General features: G+C 38.3%; 1 protein-coding gene across 1 annotated transcript in view; it reads right to left on the reverse strand.

Annotated features, from left to right (window-relative positions):
* The window catches only part of LOC140226341 (lipoxygenase homology domain-containing protein 1-like), a 68,346-nt gene that overhangs the window by 23,302 nt on the left and 26,427 nt on the right, over window positions 1-18,617 (reverse strand). Inside the window, exons 12-24 of the mRNA XM_072306831.1 lie at window positions 17,863-17,986; window positions 17,169-17,419; window positions 16,368-16,503; window positions 15,364-15,611; window positions 13,286-13,421; window positions 12,058-12,212; window positions 5,955-6,112; window positions 4,765-4,841; window positions 4,021-4,214; window positions 2,573-2,765; window positions 1,780-1,943; window positions 1,351-1,437; window positions 102-492 (exon numbers count right to left, since the gene is read on the reverse strand). Of these exons, the coding sequence (XP_072162932.1) occupies window positions 102-492; window positions 1,351-1,437; window positions 1,780-1,943; window positions 2,573-2,765; window positions 4,021-4,214; window positions 4,765-4,841; window positions 5,955-6,112; window positions 12,058-12,212; window positions 13,286-13,421; window positions 15,364-15,611; window positions 16,368-16,503; window positions 17,169-17,419; window positions 17,863-17,986 (2,314 nt within the window). The remainder of the gene's footprint in view (window positions 1-101; window positions 493-1,350; window positions 1,438-1,779; window positions 1,944-2,572; window positions 2,766-4,020; window positions 4,215-4,764; window positions 4,842-5,954; window positions 6,113-12,057; window positions 12,213-13,285; window positions 13,422-15,363; window positions 15,612-16,367; window positions 16,504-17,168; window positions 17,420-17,862; window positions 17,987-18,617) is intronic.

Below are 18,617 nucleotides of genomic sequence, written 5' to 3' on the forward strand. Positions count from 1 at the left end.
CTGTTGTTGTTGTTGTTGTTGTTTTTTGTGGGGGGGGGGGATGTTGGAAAGGAAAGGAGAAAAAAATGAAATGAGAGAGAGATAGAAAGAGGGATACTCACTAATGAGAGAGTTCCTCCGAAGCAGCTTGCCGTTCATGTCAGTGGGGACCAGCTCCCTCACAATCTGCCCATCGTCCTCGCTCCGGGCCAGCCACCTGTTACACAGGAAGACACACTTGTCCGTCTCCGGTGGGGCCCCACCCTCCTCTCTCCCTTCCTCCTCCTCCTCCTCCTCCTCCTCTTCAAAGATTGAATTCTTGTCTTCCTCCTCCTCGTCCTCTTCCTCCAAGTCATCATTGCTATACCTTCTGTAATCGTCGTTGCCGTTCTTGTCTCCGCGGCGACGGTCCTCCTTGCGCTTCTTACCCTTGTTCGCCTTGGTCTTGGATTTGGTCTTGGACTTGGAGTGACGCTGCTTTTTCCGCTTCGGTGGGAACCGCTCAATTATCACCTGAGGTGAGGGTGACAGATGGAAATATTAACTCTCGACATAATCTTTCTTGAATGCTGGAATGATAGGGTGGTCATATGGACATGGAATCCTTACTCAGATCTTCCTTAGGCAGATTTGATTAGACTAATTGCACACAGCACATCTGTTATGTTAGAACTCTGAAGTTGTGCTTTATTTGTTTTCTCAGACACAATATAACTAATAAAAAAAAAAAAAACATTTGTAAGTTTTGACATGGCATCATCAAAAGTGACATTCACATTAAGTCTTAAATGTACCAAATAAGTTTTCAGCCACAGCAGAGGGGCTTGATTTATTGCAAAACTTATGACTAATAATGGTATTAGTTGACTCTAAAATAAAACATACATTCCTTTTGGATGCTGGGAAATTATCTAAAATATTGGAATTTATGTTGCATTTACATCAAACTGCTATATAAAACTATGCACAAAAATTGAGAGCATACATGTACAATATCCATCACACATACGGCACTACTCTCAGGCACTGGGAAATTGTGAGGGAGTCCTCCATCACAGGCAAGTAAACAATGTACGAGACTTTACTTTAAAAGGGTTCAGGACTGGTAATACACCTGGGGCCTGTTTCATAAAACTTGTCATCAGTGACAAATTGTCATAGATGTGACAAGCTACTGAATCCTTGCATCTGATTGGCTGAGAGCAAATTTGTCATAGACATGCGGCAGTTGTCACTGATGACAAGTTTTATGAAACGGGCCCCTGATTTCCGTCCATATAGGAATAATGACAGACCACTGTGGGCGATGCCATTTTTAAGGAAAAATAATCTACACATGAGACAACTTGTAAACATGTACATTGTCCTGACCTTGTCTAGAAACCAGCCGGCGAACCGCCCCGCTCCATCGTGACCTATCCTGATCTTTGACAGCGGTCCCACATCCTCTGCTTCGATCTGTGGAGAGAAAAATAGATTAGACAACGCAGAAGTTAGAGCGGCCTCATGTGTTGCTGATGAGGACATTGACAATGATAATAAATAAATAAAAAAAAATAAATAAATACTATGTCAAATTATTAAAAACCAGCTTTTGTTTACTTCTTTTACTTGGCAGCTGAAACAGTTTCATCGTGCAATCACAGACTTAAGACCTCTTTCTCCATCAAAGTCACTGCAGTGTTGACCATGGCAAAATCTCATGTGAAAAGTCAACAGAGGAATCACTAATATTGACACAAAAAAAACAACATGATTTCATTCTTCCCCTCAGTACAAATCAACACCGCATTACCTCACCTTAAACTTGTCGGTCATGTTCCTCTCAAAGTTGTCTGTTCGGTTCCTCAACTGGAATTCCTCCGTCTTGCTTCCCTCGTCGCCGTACATCGTCAAGAAGACGTTGGCGTCCGTCCCCGCTCCTGACCTGTCCCCGGTGAACACGGTTATCTCATACGGAATTCCTACAACAAAAAGAAAAAGACAAGAGAAGTCAAAAAAAGGATTTCAGAGTATAAGGAAATGTCATTTCAGACACTCTTAATCATGGAGGTGGGACCTGCACTTTTACTTGGTAAAGGCATTTCTTGTTCTCAAATCCACATGATTAACGAAAATAGCGAATGAAAACTCTGAAATCAACATTTCTTCTTTTTTTTTTCTTTTTTTGCTCACAGTCACACGCACATACATCTGCATCATACTGTCTTGTACATAAAGCATACATAACACACTACCAATGTGTCTGAACAAAATGGTTGAAAATCAATATTACTCTCTAAAACTAACAATAGAATAAAGCATAACAAAGATCCTCAAAGCATGAATGTTTTTTCGTTTATTTTCTTTCCTATTCAAATGGTTGAAATTTTCTCATGGTGATTTGATGCACACTAAAGTTTGTGGCTTCATAATCAAGCATAGCCAGATGTACATTGTACAAATTAAATTGGATGTACAATTGTAAGTCTATATCAATATTAAAAAGATGCAAACTATATGTACTTGATACTTTTTACAATTCAGTGGAAAACCTTCAAGAAACACAAAAATGAGGCTTGAAACCCGAGTCTGCAAATCTTGTATAACTCACGGGGCTTAGATTTCTTGAAGTTTGACGGTTGGAGCTCGATCTCGATTTCGCCATCATCCTCATCCTCCGCCAGCCAGCGGTGGGCAGCAAACATGTAGTTCTCCCCCCGAGAGGGGACGTCAATCTCCACCTGGTCCAGGAACCATCCTGCCCCCGGTCCAGACCCATCGTGGCCAATCCTCATGTACTCAATCTATGATGAAGGACAAATGACATGCGAGCTGAAGTACAGTTTTTGATAACTCAAATCCTTTTCAAATAGGTTTTGCAGTTTGTTTGTCGTTTGTTTGTCGTTTGTTTGCTTGTTTGTTTTTAATCTCTGTTGTTTGCATTTGGCTATATGGCACAATCTTGGCATCATTACAGCAATTACTTTATACTCTCAATTTTAACATGGTGGGTAATTTAAGCAAAGTTTTGAGAAACACTATACATGTACTGATGGGTTTTACTGATGGGCAATATCCCCCGTACAATATAACATATAACAGACTGTGCATAATCGCCACTACACCTAAACATGAAGATTTGATTGCACACAAATTAACTGAATTCTTGTCAATTTGGGGTATTTGTGATAAAATCCGCTAAGGAAGAGAAAAATAATAGAAAAATAAGGATTTGTTTTGGTTATCATAACTTTGCGAGTATTCCTTGTTATGAGAAGAGTGAGTCATCATCTGATGATGCACTTACTTTAAAATTTTAGAAAAAAAGATGCTTTCTCCATTTTGCCATCAAACTCTTGACATACATGTATTCTTATCATCATCATATTAATGTTTATATTCCACATACTAAGAATCTTGTTATAGGATTGGTCAAGAGCTGATCATGTGATAAAGCGTAGTTTTGCCCATCACATCACCTGAGAAGAAAAGTTTGTTACACTCTTTGTTGATAGTCCCTTTTGGTTCGCTGATCTCTTCCGTACATACAGTCCTATCGAGAGATGAGTACGAGCGAAATAAAAGTGCGTTGCACTGTGGACTATCATTTAACTAGGTCACTTGATAGTCCACAGTGCAATGCCCTTTTATTTTGGTGCCGCGTGGTGCGCGGAGCAAATTCATTGTTTTGTCATCTATGCGCATACCTCTAAAGTAAACTACGTAGCCTATTGTAAGCCCTAAGGATAACTAAAGACAGCTAAAATGGTTTCAGATATGGAACAAAATGGGAATATCTAGGACCCTAGATGTGGAATATAAAGCAAATAATCAACTTTTAGTTTCAGGCAATGAGAACAAACTACCACTTCCTCGGCGATCTGAATGTGTACACTATCTTTCCTCAGCTGTGCTTCGGAAAGATAGCTACATCCAGATCGCCGAGGAAGTGATAGTTTGTCCCATCACCTTCACCAACGTTGATTATTTGCTTAATATCCCTGAAGGATTGACACAATTCTGGCAGCCTTGTTCACACTGCCAAGTCCCTCCACTCACTTTTCCTATGTCCACTGCCTCCAGTGTGAACTTGTCCACGCGGCCCCTCTCAAACTTATTCTTGGTGTTCTCTGACTGCTTCAGTGGGATCAGCCCTGTGTCTCCGTCCTCGCCGAAGAGCTTCACGTAGACGTTGGCGTCGGTTCCCGCCGCACGCTCGTCCCCCGTCTTTACGGAGACGTGATATGAGGTGGCTGTTGAGAAGAAACAGATACTGTGTATTTAAAAATTGCTTCAATATTTGATTCTCTTGATTCTTTTGGTCATTTGGTACATTTGAATGTTTGACAAAGAGTGAAAATAAAAAAAGGGTGAAATCGCACAAAGGCTTTACATAAAGAGCATTATGTGGGACTACAGGATGAGTGAAAATAATCTCAGATGTACAGTTTGGATGGCGAGGGAGACAAGAGTTACAACAAACTAGCAAACATTGTTTTCATCTTGAGCTCTCTTGACTTTGTTCTTATTTCATTAATTGTTGCTATCTAATTTTAATTTCTTGTAGAGGAAAGGAAAACTGCAGAACTGCACTTTCAATTTCAGCTTTTTGTGAACACCATGATGGAAGCTTACTTCACTAGAATTAACTTATTTCTCTACCATCATAGAATCTCACTCCGGAAGTCATAGCTACCATGTATGACCTTACTGATGTACAAGAGTCAATACATATTATAGATTTTATTTAATATAACTAGTAATGGCAGCTTTTCTCTGGTAGAAGGACATGAGATGACTTACTGCTGAGAAGCTGTGAAGCGCCCTCTGGAACCAGCTCTCGGACAATCAAACCATCATCCTCATCCCTGTCAAGCCACCTGTAATGATTGACAAAAAAAAAGTCATCAGTCGAATGAATGAATGAATGGATGGATGGATGGATGAATGCATGAATGACTTGATTAATGAATGAAGGGGATGAGTGGATGAATGAATGAATGTACTAATTAATTAATCAATGGATGAAAGGGAGAATAAATGTACACTACATGGATGAATTAATGGGTGTGTACAGTTCTGGTCGAGGTGAGGATTTAGCTTTTAACACTTTGCGAGATATTCAGAAACCATTCTAGGAGATGTCAAAGAGCATGCAGTTCTAAGGGGGTATCAAAAGTTTATTCGATGAAAATCAGTTTTGAAATTTGAGATATCCAAAAACAAGGTTAAACAAAGAGATCCTAATAAAGTTGTGGCATGTCGCCTTTTATTATTAGCACTTTTTGGGATATCTCAGCTATTTGAAAACCAATTTTCATCAAATAAACGTTGAATCCTTCTTAAAATTATATGCTCTTTCATATTTCATTAGAGACTTTTCATTATCTCACTTAGGAATGTTCAAAACATGAATCCTCACCTCAACCAGTACTGTACAGTCCCTTTAATGAATGAAGGGATGAGTGGATGAATGGATAAATGAATGGATGGATGAATGAATCAATAAATCAATCAAGGCATCAATCAATTAATCACAGATCTACTGGAAGACATCACTGCACTTGTCAAGCACAGTGAAGTTGTAGCAGTGAACAGAAGAAAGACAGACCATGCTTTGCAGTGGCATACAATCTATTCAAATTTGGGTCTTACATTCTGACATAATATGCCTCCTTCCTCTCACTAATCTATATTAAAACTTCAGAAAAATACATATATTAAGAAAAGACACAACAAAATGAGAAAAAAAAGATCAAAATTCAAGGTTTCATACGTATTTTATGTATCTGTGATGTTCACAAAATCTGTCTCTGAATTTTTCAAGGTTTTTGCAAAGATAGAGACATGCATCCGTAGCAAAGTTGTTATTTTTCAGTTACTTTTTGTTTGTTTGTTTTTGAGGATTGTCCATCTTCAGTTACAGTTTTATTAAACATATCAAAAGCTCACAATGCAACAAAAGGTCAAAGGTCAAGGGTCAACATTTTCACCTGTTGCAGGGGAAGACCACCTGGCTCTTGGGCTTTCCCATCTCCATGACGACGACCTTCTCCAAGTACCAGCCCGACCCTGCCCCGGTTCCGTCGTGCCCGATGCGGATGCGGCGCAGCTGCCGCAAGCTGACCGCCTCCAGGACAAACTCGTCCACCTGTAGTGGGGTTGCGAGATGAACAGTGTTAAGGCAAAGATTCGTATCGGTGTTATTGTATCTGATGTACAATACTGGTTGAGGTGAGGATTCAGGTTTATAACATTTTTTTTTTTGGTGAAATAATGAGAAACCTCTTATGAAATATGAAAGAGCATGTAATTTCAAGAAGGATTCTACATGTATGTTTATTTCATGAAAATTGGCCTTGAAATGGCTGAGATATCCAAACAAACAATCCAAATGAAATTGACAGGCCACAACTTTTATTAGGATCTCTCTTTTTTTTTCCTTGTTTATAGGTATCTCAGTCATTTGGAAACCGATTTTCATCAAATAAATTTTTGATTCCCCTTAGAATTTTATGCTCTTTAGCATTTTACAGAGTGGTTTAGACATCTCGCAAAACGTTACAAGCTGAATCCTCATCTCAACCACTACTGTACAGTCCCTTTAACTTTATTACTACAGAGGTTTTTTATTTCGATTATCATTGTATGATATGGATTGGGGAAGACATTGGTGCTATAGTGTATGAAGCATATTTAAACATGCATGCATACAATTTTGTATAAAGCATCTGAAAATAATTGCAACATGTCTTTGTTCTACACAGTATGATACAAACTCTTGGAATAGTTCCATGCCCAGAGAAGCAAGCAGCAAATTGCATTAATTATTCTCCTTCTTTTAATTCCAGGCAAAAGTATATGTACTTTTCATCAAAACAATGATTAACTTTGAAAAAACAAATCACAAATAAAAAAAAAAAAAAAAAAAAAAACAGAAGTGAAAATTTCGGAGGGAAAAAAGAGTTATCACAAACCAAAACTATACATGTGAGCTTTAAACATCTTTGGTATAAATTAAAGTAGCAAATAATATTCAACGTAGTGTTTGCTCTATTCTCTTCTTTTTTTTTTTGGGGGGGGGGGGTGGGGGGGGGGGAGGTAAGCATGCATGGTAGTTCTGCATGGATGCAAATGCAACGAATAGTAAAACTAGTGAAGCATGTGTACATGTGCTCTCTTGTATGATCTGGATGCATTATACCATACAAAGTTTGCGCAATCAAATATGAACGGAAAATAAATCATTCACATGCATTTAAGTCAGTACACACTGCATACATGTTAGACTACGTATTTGTAGATTTTTGTAGTATCTACAATACTACTCCACTTAAAAGCACATTTTGTACATATTTTGGAGATGTTATATCCATTCATACGCATGATATGAACCATACATTGTATATCTTCACAGAAAGATATACCGAAACTTTCTGGAATGTTATCTTGGTTTCAGACCTACATACATACTGAATTCCACTATTCCAGCAAAAAAACATAGAATTAAATGACATTTAAGTGCCAGGCATGCTACAGCATCATCACTTTAAAAGGGGGATGTAGGCAAAATAATGTGAATACACATGTGAAGATCTGTAACACAATGTAGATCTGCATTCCCGAATTTGGGATCTAGTAAATTCCCCAGAATTTTCCGACATTTCCTTTAAGTCATACAGATCACAGCAATTATCAGTAGCAATAACATTATTTATTTGTGAAAAAAAAAAAAAAAAAACTTACGAAAACCAATTGGTGAATGTTAGTGCACTGTAAACATAGAATTACATGCATACCTACAAGGCAGCAGTTGTTGTGCCATTTCTTATTCTTTTCTTTTTTCTTTTACAATGTATTAGAGTTTAGCACCAAATTGTCATTCAGCTTTTCAAAATATCAATCAATTTCTTCTTTTCTAAAGCATGACTTGAGTGTACTTAAATAATATACATATCTGCATTAAAGCATTGTATCAGAATGACTCCCATACAACTGCTTGAAAAGATGAAGCTCAAATCTTGCATGTGTACATCTCAGCACAACTGTGTGAGCTTTCAAACACTGGAAATAACAATCACAAATGATCGCATGCAGTGTCTGTTCACATGGGGTGATGCGACAAACGAACAATTGCTTCTTTTTGCATTCTTTTCAGTTCTGCTGCTTACACTCTCCATTCATATTTTTCGTTCACACAAAAAACAACCACATATAATGGGGTGGGGTAAAAAAAGACAAAAAGAGTGGACGCTTCTTTGCAAGGCAACCAAAAAAAAAAAAATACAAACAGGAAAATATTCCGGATTTTGATGTGGGCTTGACAAAATATCAAATGTCAATGGAACTCTTGGTAGAACTGAATCAGAAATATTTGCAGCAATTAATTCTCTACGGAGTTTAAGGTCACAGTAGAACCCAAAGTTGTACACTGGTTTTCCTCCTTAAATTTCAGAGAATGACATGATTCTACCTTTAAAACCATCTCCACATCAGAAAAGACACAAATGACATCTGAACATATCTAAATAAACAAATAATAGATTAATGTAAATTATCAACATGATCCTGGTGATGACTATTTGGGGGGAAACTTTTGAGTAAACTTCTACGTTCTCCCTACTCTGAGCATGAGATGGGAATTGAACATCTCCACAAAACGTAAATTTAAGAAACTTTTGGCCAATGAAACGGAGTCAACTGCTATTAAACACAGACTGGAAAATAACTTCAGGATTGAGAACAAAAGTTGTGCGCCATTTTGAATGTGCCACATGACTAATGAAAGCATGGGATTGGGATCAGTACAAGCAACTCAACCAAGTCTTGCATGGTAAAATTGAAGAGTATAATGCATCCATTACCTCAGTTAGATCTACAAAAAGGCTATTAAATAATTTTATTGGGCATTCATAGAAATGTGAATGTGAACTATCTATGAATGCACATGTGCGCATAAATAAACAGGGAGCGAAAGTGATAACTGCAGTGTAATGAAGATTTGGTTTGCACTTCAGTGGTTATGCAGTGATGGGGATAAATATCATGCAAATATCACCTTAGTCCCACCAGTGCCATTGTCTGTCGGTAAAACTGAATCTTTGCTAGCCTCACCCTCCTCCTCCTCCTGGATCAGCAAGCAGGTGCAGAGACAAGTCACATATTAGCCTCTTCTCAAGACTGCACATTCAGTTTTTTTTTAGCAAGCAGGTGCAGAGACAAGTCACATATTTAGCCTCTTCTCAAGACTGCACATTCATTTTTTTATTTTTTTATTGTGTGCTTTCTTTTGAAGCATGGTTGCAGCATGTATACAAAGCAGACACACTTCTGTACATCACAAGATGATTTTATCATCACAGTCCCACTTGTGCCTGTACATAGACAGCTACAGTAAAACACTGCATTAGCCTCCGTCCAATGACTGTAAACTTTTTTTTGTTTTTGTTTCCATGCAAAATTTGGTGATCCATGAAGTATAAGACTGCATATACGTGTACATACACACCTACAAAATATACATGTAAAGTGCACTCCTGTTATAAACAAAGTACACATGATTACAACAAAATTCTGCTTACAATGACATCAAATTCCAGGCACCAACATTTTTAGCTCTAATTGCATATTTTTTCTGCTACTTATAGCGAAATTTCAATATAACTAAAGAAAGCTACCCGTCCTGAGGACTGCGTTATAACAGGAGTCAACTGTACTTCAGAGAAGGTACACTATACCATACCATTTTCTGCAGTAATAACAGCAGATTTTGCTGAAGAAATATCTAGTACATGGCATGCTTTTCTTTTAACATTTGTTCTTTTTGATCTTTTACAAAATTTCATTTTTTTCCTTTTTCGAGCTCTACTAAAGCCAAGGCAGTGAACTAAAGTACAAAAAGCAACCAACTAAACAAACAAACAAATGAAAACCTCCAAACAGACACACACATAAAATTGAAACTACACTTTATATTGCACACACTACGTAACTAGCTATCTCATTTGATCGTTATATTTAATGTTAGGCTTACAGCAAGCTGATATTACAGAAAAAAAAAAATTACTTGATACACATTATTGTATTTTTACAATATTGTTAATGTGCTGAAGATTTGAACATCAACAGAAAACTCTACCACAGCCAGTGCAAGAGCCCAAAAGGAACCTTTCGGGTTCATTTTTTTTTTCTCTCCCTGTCACTTTTATTTGTTATTACTATTTCCTGGGCCACATCTTTGGACTAGGAGGGGGCAAGAATATGTAACATACTTATGTCGGGTAAGCAAATCAAATACTGTATAGCATCATGCCTGAAGAGGTGCAATATTAAATACACACAATCATGACACCTGAGACACAGCATATTATTCTCTTTATTAAAAATCAATGACTTACCGCCTAGAGCAAAGTGGAACCAAAGGGGGATTCAGAAATAAGCATGTCAACGTGAAAGAAAAGAGGAAGAGAAATGTACAAGATACCATGTATAACATCTTTTCAGTTTGTTTGTTTGTTTGTTTGTTTTCATAATCTGAACTACAGGGTATAAAACTAAGGATCAAATGCACAGACAGCAGTAGAAAAAAAAAAAGAATGAAGAAAAGATCACTGAAAATAACTAGAAAAGAAGAAGAAGAAGCAGAAGAAGAAGAAAAAAAAAGTAAGGAAAGAAGAGAAAGAACACAAAAGATGAATAAAAGAAAGAGATAAAAAAGGTTAAAGGAGCAGAAGAAAAGGGGATAACTAAAAATATGAAAACGAAAGAAAAAAAAAGAGGAAATCATGCTATAGTAATAATGATTACACCAAAAACACTTTAGGTTGATCCAGTATTATGGCTGTACACAAGTACTGAAAATGCTGGGAGTATTCCTACAGATTACTGCAAATAGAGGAGTCTAAAAACCCATTAGTTAGCATGAGTTCCTTGCTTGACATTGTCATTTCATCAATCTGCAAATCTTTATAGTATCAAGACAAGCTTCTTCCAGAATAAAATATATACAGGAATATTCGGATAAATTCATGTCTGTAGGAATTTTTTTAAAAACATTTAATATGAATTCCATCCATACTAACACATGGAAAGTCTATAGAAAATTTTTCCACATGATGCTTTTGAACAACCCCTTATCTCCACACATGTACATTGATACTGATGATAGTCACAGAAATACTGAGGGAGTTTTGGATGGAACTTCATTGTTGATGTTGTTTATATTTCCAAACAGTTGCCATGGAAACAATGTCACCCAACTGACAGCAGGACATTCAGCACAAAATTATTTCATCTGACATAGAAGCTGAGATTTAAAGTGCAGTGCTAGCACGCAAAGATTAACTAGCTCATTTTTTTTTCTTGTTTTTTGTTTGACAGTATTATTGCATTATGACCAGCATGTTGTTTTAACCCAAGAGCATAACTGGTAAAATGAATTCTTCAAAGGAATTGAAGTAACTGATAAACTTGAGAGAGAGAGAGCAAACATTTCATGAGTGAGATGACATACCAAATGAAGAAGAAAGGAAAAGAGAAAAAAAGGAATGTCATCAGAAATGAAACACAACAAGATTTTAGTATTTCATGTTTACACTTCAAAGAAAGGTTCGGAACAGAGAGCAGAATGCCAGATAAATATCCTTCTTTTTTTTTTTCTGTATGTTTACTTTGGATGATACGCAAGGCTAATTAGTGTACGTATAACTGTAAACAATTCAGACAACTGATTGGTCATTGACACTCGAGTGTAAGAATTCTAATGAATACTGGAAATAGTGATATTTTTGTGTGATTAATCTTTTGCGCTGGGTGGCTCAAAACATATTCACGAGTTCCTGAGTTTGCGCTGCGCGATTGTCAACCCCTTCAAAATGTGCAGACAAAACTGCAATTTTTTTTTGTTTTTTTTTGTTTGGGGGGGGGGGGTGTTTTAGAATTCGCCCTAGCCATAAGTAGCGCGAAATACACACAAAATAAAGCATTTTAACCATTTCTGCATTTGCAGTCTAAGACAAGAACACCTAAAATGTGTATGTTCAAGTATTCATGCCTGCATTGCATATTATTGAGAGAATCTGTAGCACATAGACTCACCCCTCTCCTCTCAAACTTGTTACGATTGGTCGAGGATTTCAGCAGCGGCCGTTCTCCCGTGTCGCCAAGCTCCCCGAACAGCATGCAGAAGACGTTGGCGTCCGTACCAGCACCAAACTTGTCCCCCGTCTGCACGGACACCTGGTACTTGACCACTGTGGAGATGAATGACAGAAATTATGGTGAAATTATGTTATAAAAATAGATCACTACTTATTTTTTTATCTCTTTTTTTCCCCTAACAGATTGGGATGGTAGAACATCATAGTATCATAACAATGATCAATACCTTAATGGCATTGTTGATGCAAATGACAATAATAGCAAACAATAACCATTGTATATTAACAATACAAATTACACAAATATAGCTACATCATACAACTAATAGTAAGATACACTGTAACTACATATACATATTGATATAAGGACAAGTGACTAACACTATTATCATTGTCACAAATTTGGTAGATATCTGTACATGCAGCTTGATGAAGTGAGCATTTTAGATACCAGTACCAAGAAACAAAGCCTGCATTGAAGACAGATTTCTAGATTTCAATGTTGCAAGTGAAATGGAGAAATAGTTGTTCCTTTTTGTCTCAGATGGGAACTATGAAGGGTCTTCAATAAAACATACTATTTGCAGTTACTTTCACTTCCATCATTCCTTCTCAAGGTATGAGGTTATCAGTGTTGTAAGGGTGGTAAGATTTATACAATGTGGCTGCAACACAATATTCTGCCCATCAAGACTACAGCCTTTTCTCAAGGTTGGACATAAGGTTTGTATGTGACATAGGGTCACAGGGAGCAGCGGTTGGAGGAAAAAACCCAATGAGTAATTTTTAGTCCATCGATCAGTGTGCATTTGAGTTGATATTATCTACTTGTCTTCTATAAATAACTAATAGAAATCCCATGAAACTGTCAAATATGGTCCATGTTTATATAAGAAACATGAAAGCCGCAAGACAGTTTATTGCCAAATCAAAGTGTATGGTAGATCAAAGATTCTAGATACCGATGGTGCAGGTTTGTGAATCACCACATACGGTGTAGTTTCATAAACTGGTTGCATACACTGCATGCTGCATGCAGCTCAAGCTCTGCACATCTACAGACAAGCTGCTGTTTGTTTTCGCCTCAGCTACCGAAAGTAACACGTACAAAACAGCAAGAATTATCAAGTACAAGAGTTATGCTACTGATTCACAGCGTTTCTCACCGGGTAGGGGCCTCTTGATGTTGTCCCCTGTGGCCGGCAGCTCTCTGATGATCTCTCCATCATCCTCGTCTCTGGCGAGCCACCGTTGGCATGGAAACACGTAGGTCTTGCCCGACGATACGCTCTCCATCACGATCTGGGTTGGTTGGCAGCAGTGGGTAGAGTATGTAAAAACATTGCAGCATCCAGCTTTAGATATTCACACTTAAGTTAACCCTATTCTAACTGGGGGGGGGGGGGGGGGGGGGGGTCAAATTGACCCCCCCCCCCCCCCAGTTTCGTGCCACGATTCCGCAACGCGCAAAGCTTTTGCTGCGTTGTTTCATGACTATTTTCATTGAAGTCTCCCGCATATTTTGAGACCAAATTTGCGACGTCCGGGTACACCGTTCTGAATTTATGCAATGTTTTGCATATGCATGTCAACCCGAAAACTTTACTGCTCGAATTCATGATTTCGTGTGCAAATCCAATGCAAACTGTGTTTTTTTGTTTGATATAAATTAGATTATTTCAACTTTTAACCATTGAAATAAATCAATTCTAATGTAGATAAGCTTGAAAAAGTGCCTCCAACAAATTTTGGCAAAAAAACAATAAAAAACAAAAGATCGAAAAAACAGTAAAATATATAAGAAATTAACAAAACAATAAAAAACAAAAGAAAATGATTTTGACTGCGCTATTTTTTTACAAGAAAATTGTTTGACGTGTCTTGAGGAACTCTGACACAAAAAATTGATAATCCTTCAGTCTTTTTGATGGAGTTATAGGTGAAAATATGATTTGATGCATTAATTTGCATAATTAATTTATTAAAAAATATGAAATCAACATCTTTCTATTGTATGACCATGTAATCTTGTAGTTGACATCCGGCTATATATTCAGGCAAAATTTTGCGGCGATCGCGCGATCGGCGGCCGAGATCTGAAGGGGGGGGGGGGGGGTCAAATTGACCCCCCCCAGTAAAAACTTGGTCTCAAATAGCCCAGTTAGAATAGGGTTAAAGGGACTGTACAGTACTGGTTGAGGTAGGGATTCATGTTTTGAACATTCCTAAGTGAGATAATGAAAAGCCTCCTATGAAATATGAAAGAGCATGTAATTTTAAGAAGGATTCAACGTTTATTTGATGAAAATTGGTTTTCAGATGGCTGGGATATCCAAAAAAGTGCTAATAATAAAAGGCGACATGCCCCAACTTTATTAGTATCTCTTTGTTTCACCTTGTTTTTGGATATCTCAGCCATTTCAAAACCGATTTTCATCGAATAAACTTTTGATACCCCTTAGAACCGCATGCTCTTTGACATCTCATAGAGTGGTTTCTGAATATCTCACAAAATGTAAAAAGCTAAATCTTCACCTCGACCAGAACTGTACACACCCTTTAAGTGGACTATGTCATTGTCAGTGTAATTCTTTCTTCCACAAATCATTCTGTGCACTATATTTCAATGTGAAATTTGAGATTACTGCAACTTCTGTAGCAAATCTGACATTCAGCTGTATAAATGCCTCTATAGTATCTCAATTCTGACAGTACTAGGCAATGGAAAACAGTGAATCACATTCTTAATTATTGTTCCTAAGAGATGGAAATGGGTATGCTCATACCACAACAGCTTTTACAAGAAAATACACTTGCATGAAGCTACATATTGTATGTGTGAATGAGACAAAATTTTGCATGGGCCCTATGCTTAGTTCTTTTTGTAACTACTCTACATTAATAGAAATACAAAATAAGACCATGCTTACCTAAGAAGAATTGTAGTCCCACATGTGATATGTGAGCTAATCCATCATTTGCAATTTGTAAAATCTACAGATAAGGCCATGTACTGGTACACAAATGTTTATCCTGTTACGTGTGACTGCATCAGTGTTTCTTTCACTGAAGGTAACAGCACCAAAAATTGACTCCAACAGCTTCTCAGTCCCACATATGCCTTTTTGTGTACGCATACGGTACTAACAGTCCAGTTGTATGTCGAGAACATAAAGAGAAAAGGCATAGGGCCTACTTCATATTCAAGACCAAACGTGTGCAAAAAAAAAATCCCTGCACCCACCTTGTCGAGATGCCAGCCAGGACCTCGGCCACCGTTGTCGTGCCACACCCGTAGTTTAAACGGTTTCCCCACTGGCGACAGCTCCACCTTGAAGGTGTCCGCCGTGCCACGCTCGAAAGTGTCACTCCGACTCTCCAGTTCTAGTTCATCAGACTTTCCCTTGTCCCCATAGAGACACATGAAGACCTTAGCGTCCGTCCCAGCGTTACCGACGTCGCTGGTGTGTACAGTCACATTCCAGACAGACCCTAAAATTGATGAGACGTCATCACAAGTCGAAAAAGTGAAAAATGCATTATATAGAGGAATTTCATCCAACTAGTAATCAAAATAATAATAAACAAATAAATGAATGAAATAAAGAAGAATGATTAAAAATTCACCTGGCAATATGAAAGTGCTGCTTCCAGGTACCCCTTCTCTTTGAAAGATTTAACATTTCAAATGTTGACAAAAATATATAACGTACCTTCTGCCAAGGAAGGAGGTTGTGTTTTTGTCAGCTTGGGTTCGTTTGTTTGTCTGTTTGTGAAATACCTCAGAAAGTTGAATGGAGTCAAAAGGGGCCTCAGCTTGTCATTTTACCTCTGACGAAGATTCTCCTAGGATCGAAAGCTCAGGCCCTTTTTGACTCCATTTTACTCCTTTGGCTCGACACTACTGGATAAGCAGTTTAGTTTCAGCAGCCTTTTTTGCTACACTTGACTCATAAAGTTGTGATCAGATTTGGATGAAACTTGAAGGAAAAGTCAATAATGACACAAGGAACATATGATTCAATTTTGGTACTGATCATGCAATTTTTATGAAATTCTGAAGGGTTTTCAATTTGGGGGCAAATAAGGTCAATTAAAGGAGTTCAAGTTGCGCATTTGTTTTTTAGGTTTGCATAATCGCTGTTAAGTGCATGCTCTGCAGCTTGAGTGAGGCACCACGCAACTGGAAACTGACGAAAACACAACTCTCCCCAGTGCTTCTCTAGTTCATATTGTTGCTATACTCACGTTTCCCTTTCGTCTTCCTCATGGATTTTGACTCGTACAGCGTCCTCTCAATTCTCCCGTCTCCCTCGTCATCAGCCAACCACTGGTTGCAGAGGAACGTCTGCTCCACGCCCGCTGCGGGGCAGTCGATGACAACCTGTTGGGAGTGATGCGGTTGTCATGGGAATGTGTCTCCAATCTCAAATCAGTCGCCATTAAATAGTGTTTGAACACTGCTTGAAATGATGTTCCCACCAATGTTAAGTATATCAATGGGACATTAATTTTTATGCCATGAGCATCTCAATCCAGTTTCAGATCTCTGCCAGATAATGTATGATGTAAATTGGTACTCAGTAGATCCTATTTAGCTTCATAAAAGCTTCATACACTGTTTCATTCCACTATATGTAGCTATTTCAAAGTTGTCATAAGTTTCCAGTACTACACTATTGCTTTTGCTTTCATAAAGAGCAAAATTCCTCAGTTCCCTAAAAAAAAAATCATATCTCAGCATGGGTATTGACTGGTTGTCAAATAAATGACCAAACCAAGTCTCTTTTTTTCAGCATGACTTTTTTTTCTCATTGTTGCTGAGCCAGAGCAGGGCTCTCATGCAGGGATGATGTTCTACAGATGTGCAAATGGATGCTCAGAAGTACTGCATGAAGGTTGGTTTAGCACATTGTCATCTTTTCTTAAGATCATTCTCAAGCAGGACCCTGTTATAACACTTCAGCAACGAAAAGTAATTTTCATAATACACAGCTGGTATGCACCTGGCAATATCGATGCTTTGATATCTATACAATCTGCACTCACCCTATCCAAATGCCATCCTGCACCTGGACCTGCATTGTCGTGCCCAATGTCGATCTTGGACAGGGGGCTGAGCGCAGTGCCGATCTCCGCCGCACAGATGGCGGTGCGCCCTCGCTCGAAGCTGCCCTCCAGCCAGACCTTGCCGCTGGTCTCCTCCCCATCCTTGCCGCCATACATGACGACGTAGACGCGGGCGTCCGTCCCCGCATGCCGCTTGTCGCTGGTGGTCACGCGTATCTCATAAGGTATTCCTGGAGAACGTAAAAACTTAATAAATTAGTTGTAGGTAATCTTTTTGAGTGATACGTATTTGCACAAAATTTATGCAAAAGGTAATATGTCTTGTCTAATGTATGTTACAAACAGAGACTGACTTCATACATGTATCTTATTGTTTCAGAGTGCAGAGGCCTACTCATTCCATCCATTAGAAATCAACTCTTGCCTATCCGTAATGTCTGTGAAACCACACAGGTCCAAGACTCTATATTTTCACTATAAATACAAGTACCACACATGACCTTCAAAAACACAGAATTTCTTTGATTTTATGTTGTCATCTGGCTTTCGTCTGAAAGTAACCATTTCTGCTTGCAGTGTTTTATAGAATCTTCAGCTTTTCAATACTGAAGGGGGCAGACTCAATCACAACAGAAGGATCAAAGAGAGGAAAAAAAGATGGTTGACACGTTACCTTTTGACCCTTGACCTCCACAGTAGAGCTCCCTCGTGATCAGACCATCGTCCTCGTCACGAGCGAACCATCTACCGCAGGGAAACTCATAGGTAGTCTGCTGCTCCAAGTTGTCTATGATCACCTGTTGTGAGAACACGAAGGAGACCGTAGGATGAAAGCAAGCAGCACAATACTGTATAAGCTGACTTGTGTATTATTTTTGCGAGGGCTTAATTTTTGTGAATTTCGCGAATCTCAGTTGGACTGCGAATTTAACAATCATGTGAAAATGTCACCATACGCTAAGGCAGTAGTGCGGCTATGTAGGCCTCTGTGTCAATTCGTGAAAACAATATCTCGCGAAAATGTCTGTGACCTCCACATTCACGAAAATATCTGTACGTGAATATAACAGTGTATACAGTATGAGGACCTACGGGTGCGTGTTTAACCCTTATGAGGTTGCAAGATGTTACTTGTTATTAGGATGTTGGTGTGGATGCCGGACTCCGGAAGATATGCTGAGGCAATAATATTGCATCATTTTTGGCTGGCTTTATTCAACAGGTAGCCATCTTGACAAACTGCTAGTCTTCTTTCAGACTGTACCTTTCTTACATCATATCAACACAAAAACGATCACCTGCTGTGGGAGAAGAGACCCTGTGAAGCAATTATCTGACAGAATGAGTGAACAGGTGTGCACTTAATGCATTTTCAGCTAAAAACATAACAACAAATAAAAATGTCCATGTTATACATTATCACCTTAT

This window comes from Diadema setosum, chromosome 3 (assembly GCF_964275005.1).
Source record: "Diadema setosum chromosome 3, eeDiaSeto1, whole genome shotgun sequence".
Classification (NCBI taxonomy): Eukaryota; Metazoa; Echinodermata; class Echinoidea; order Diadematoida; family Diadematidae; genus Diadema; species Diadema setosum.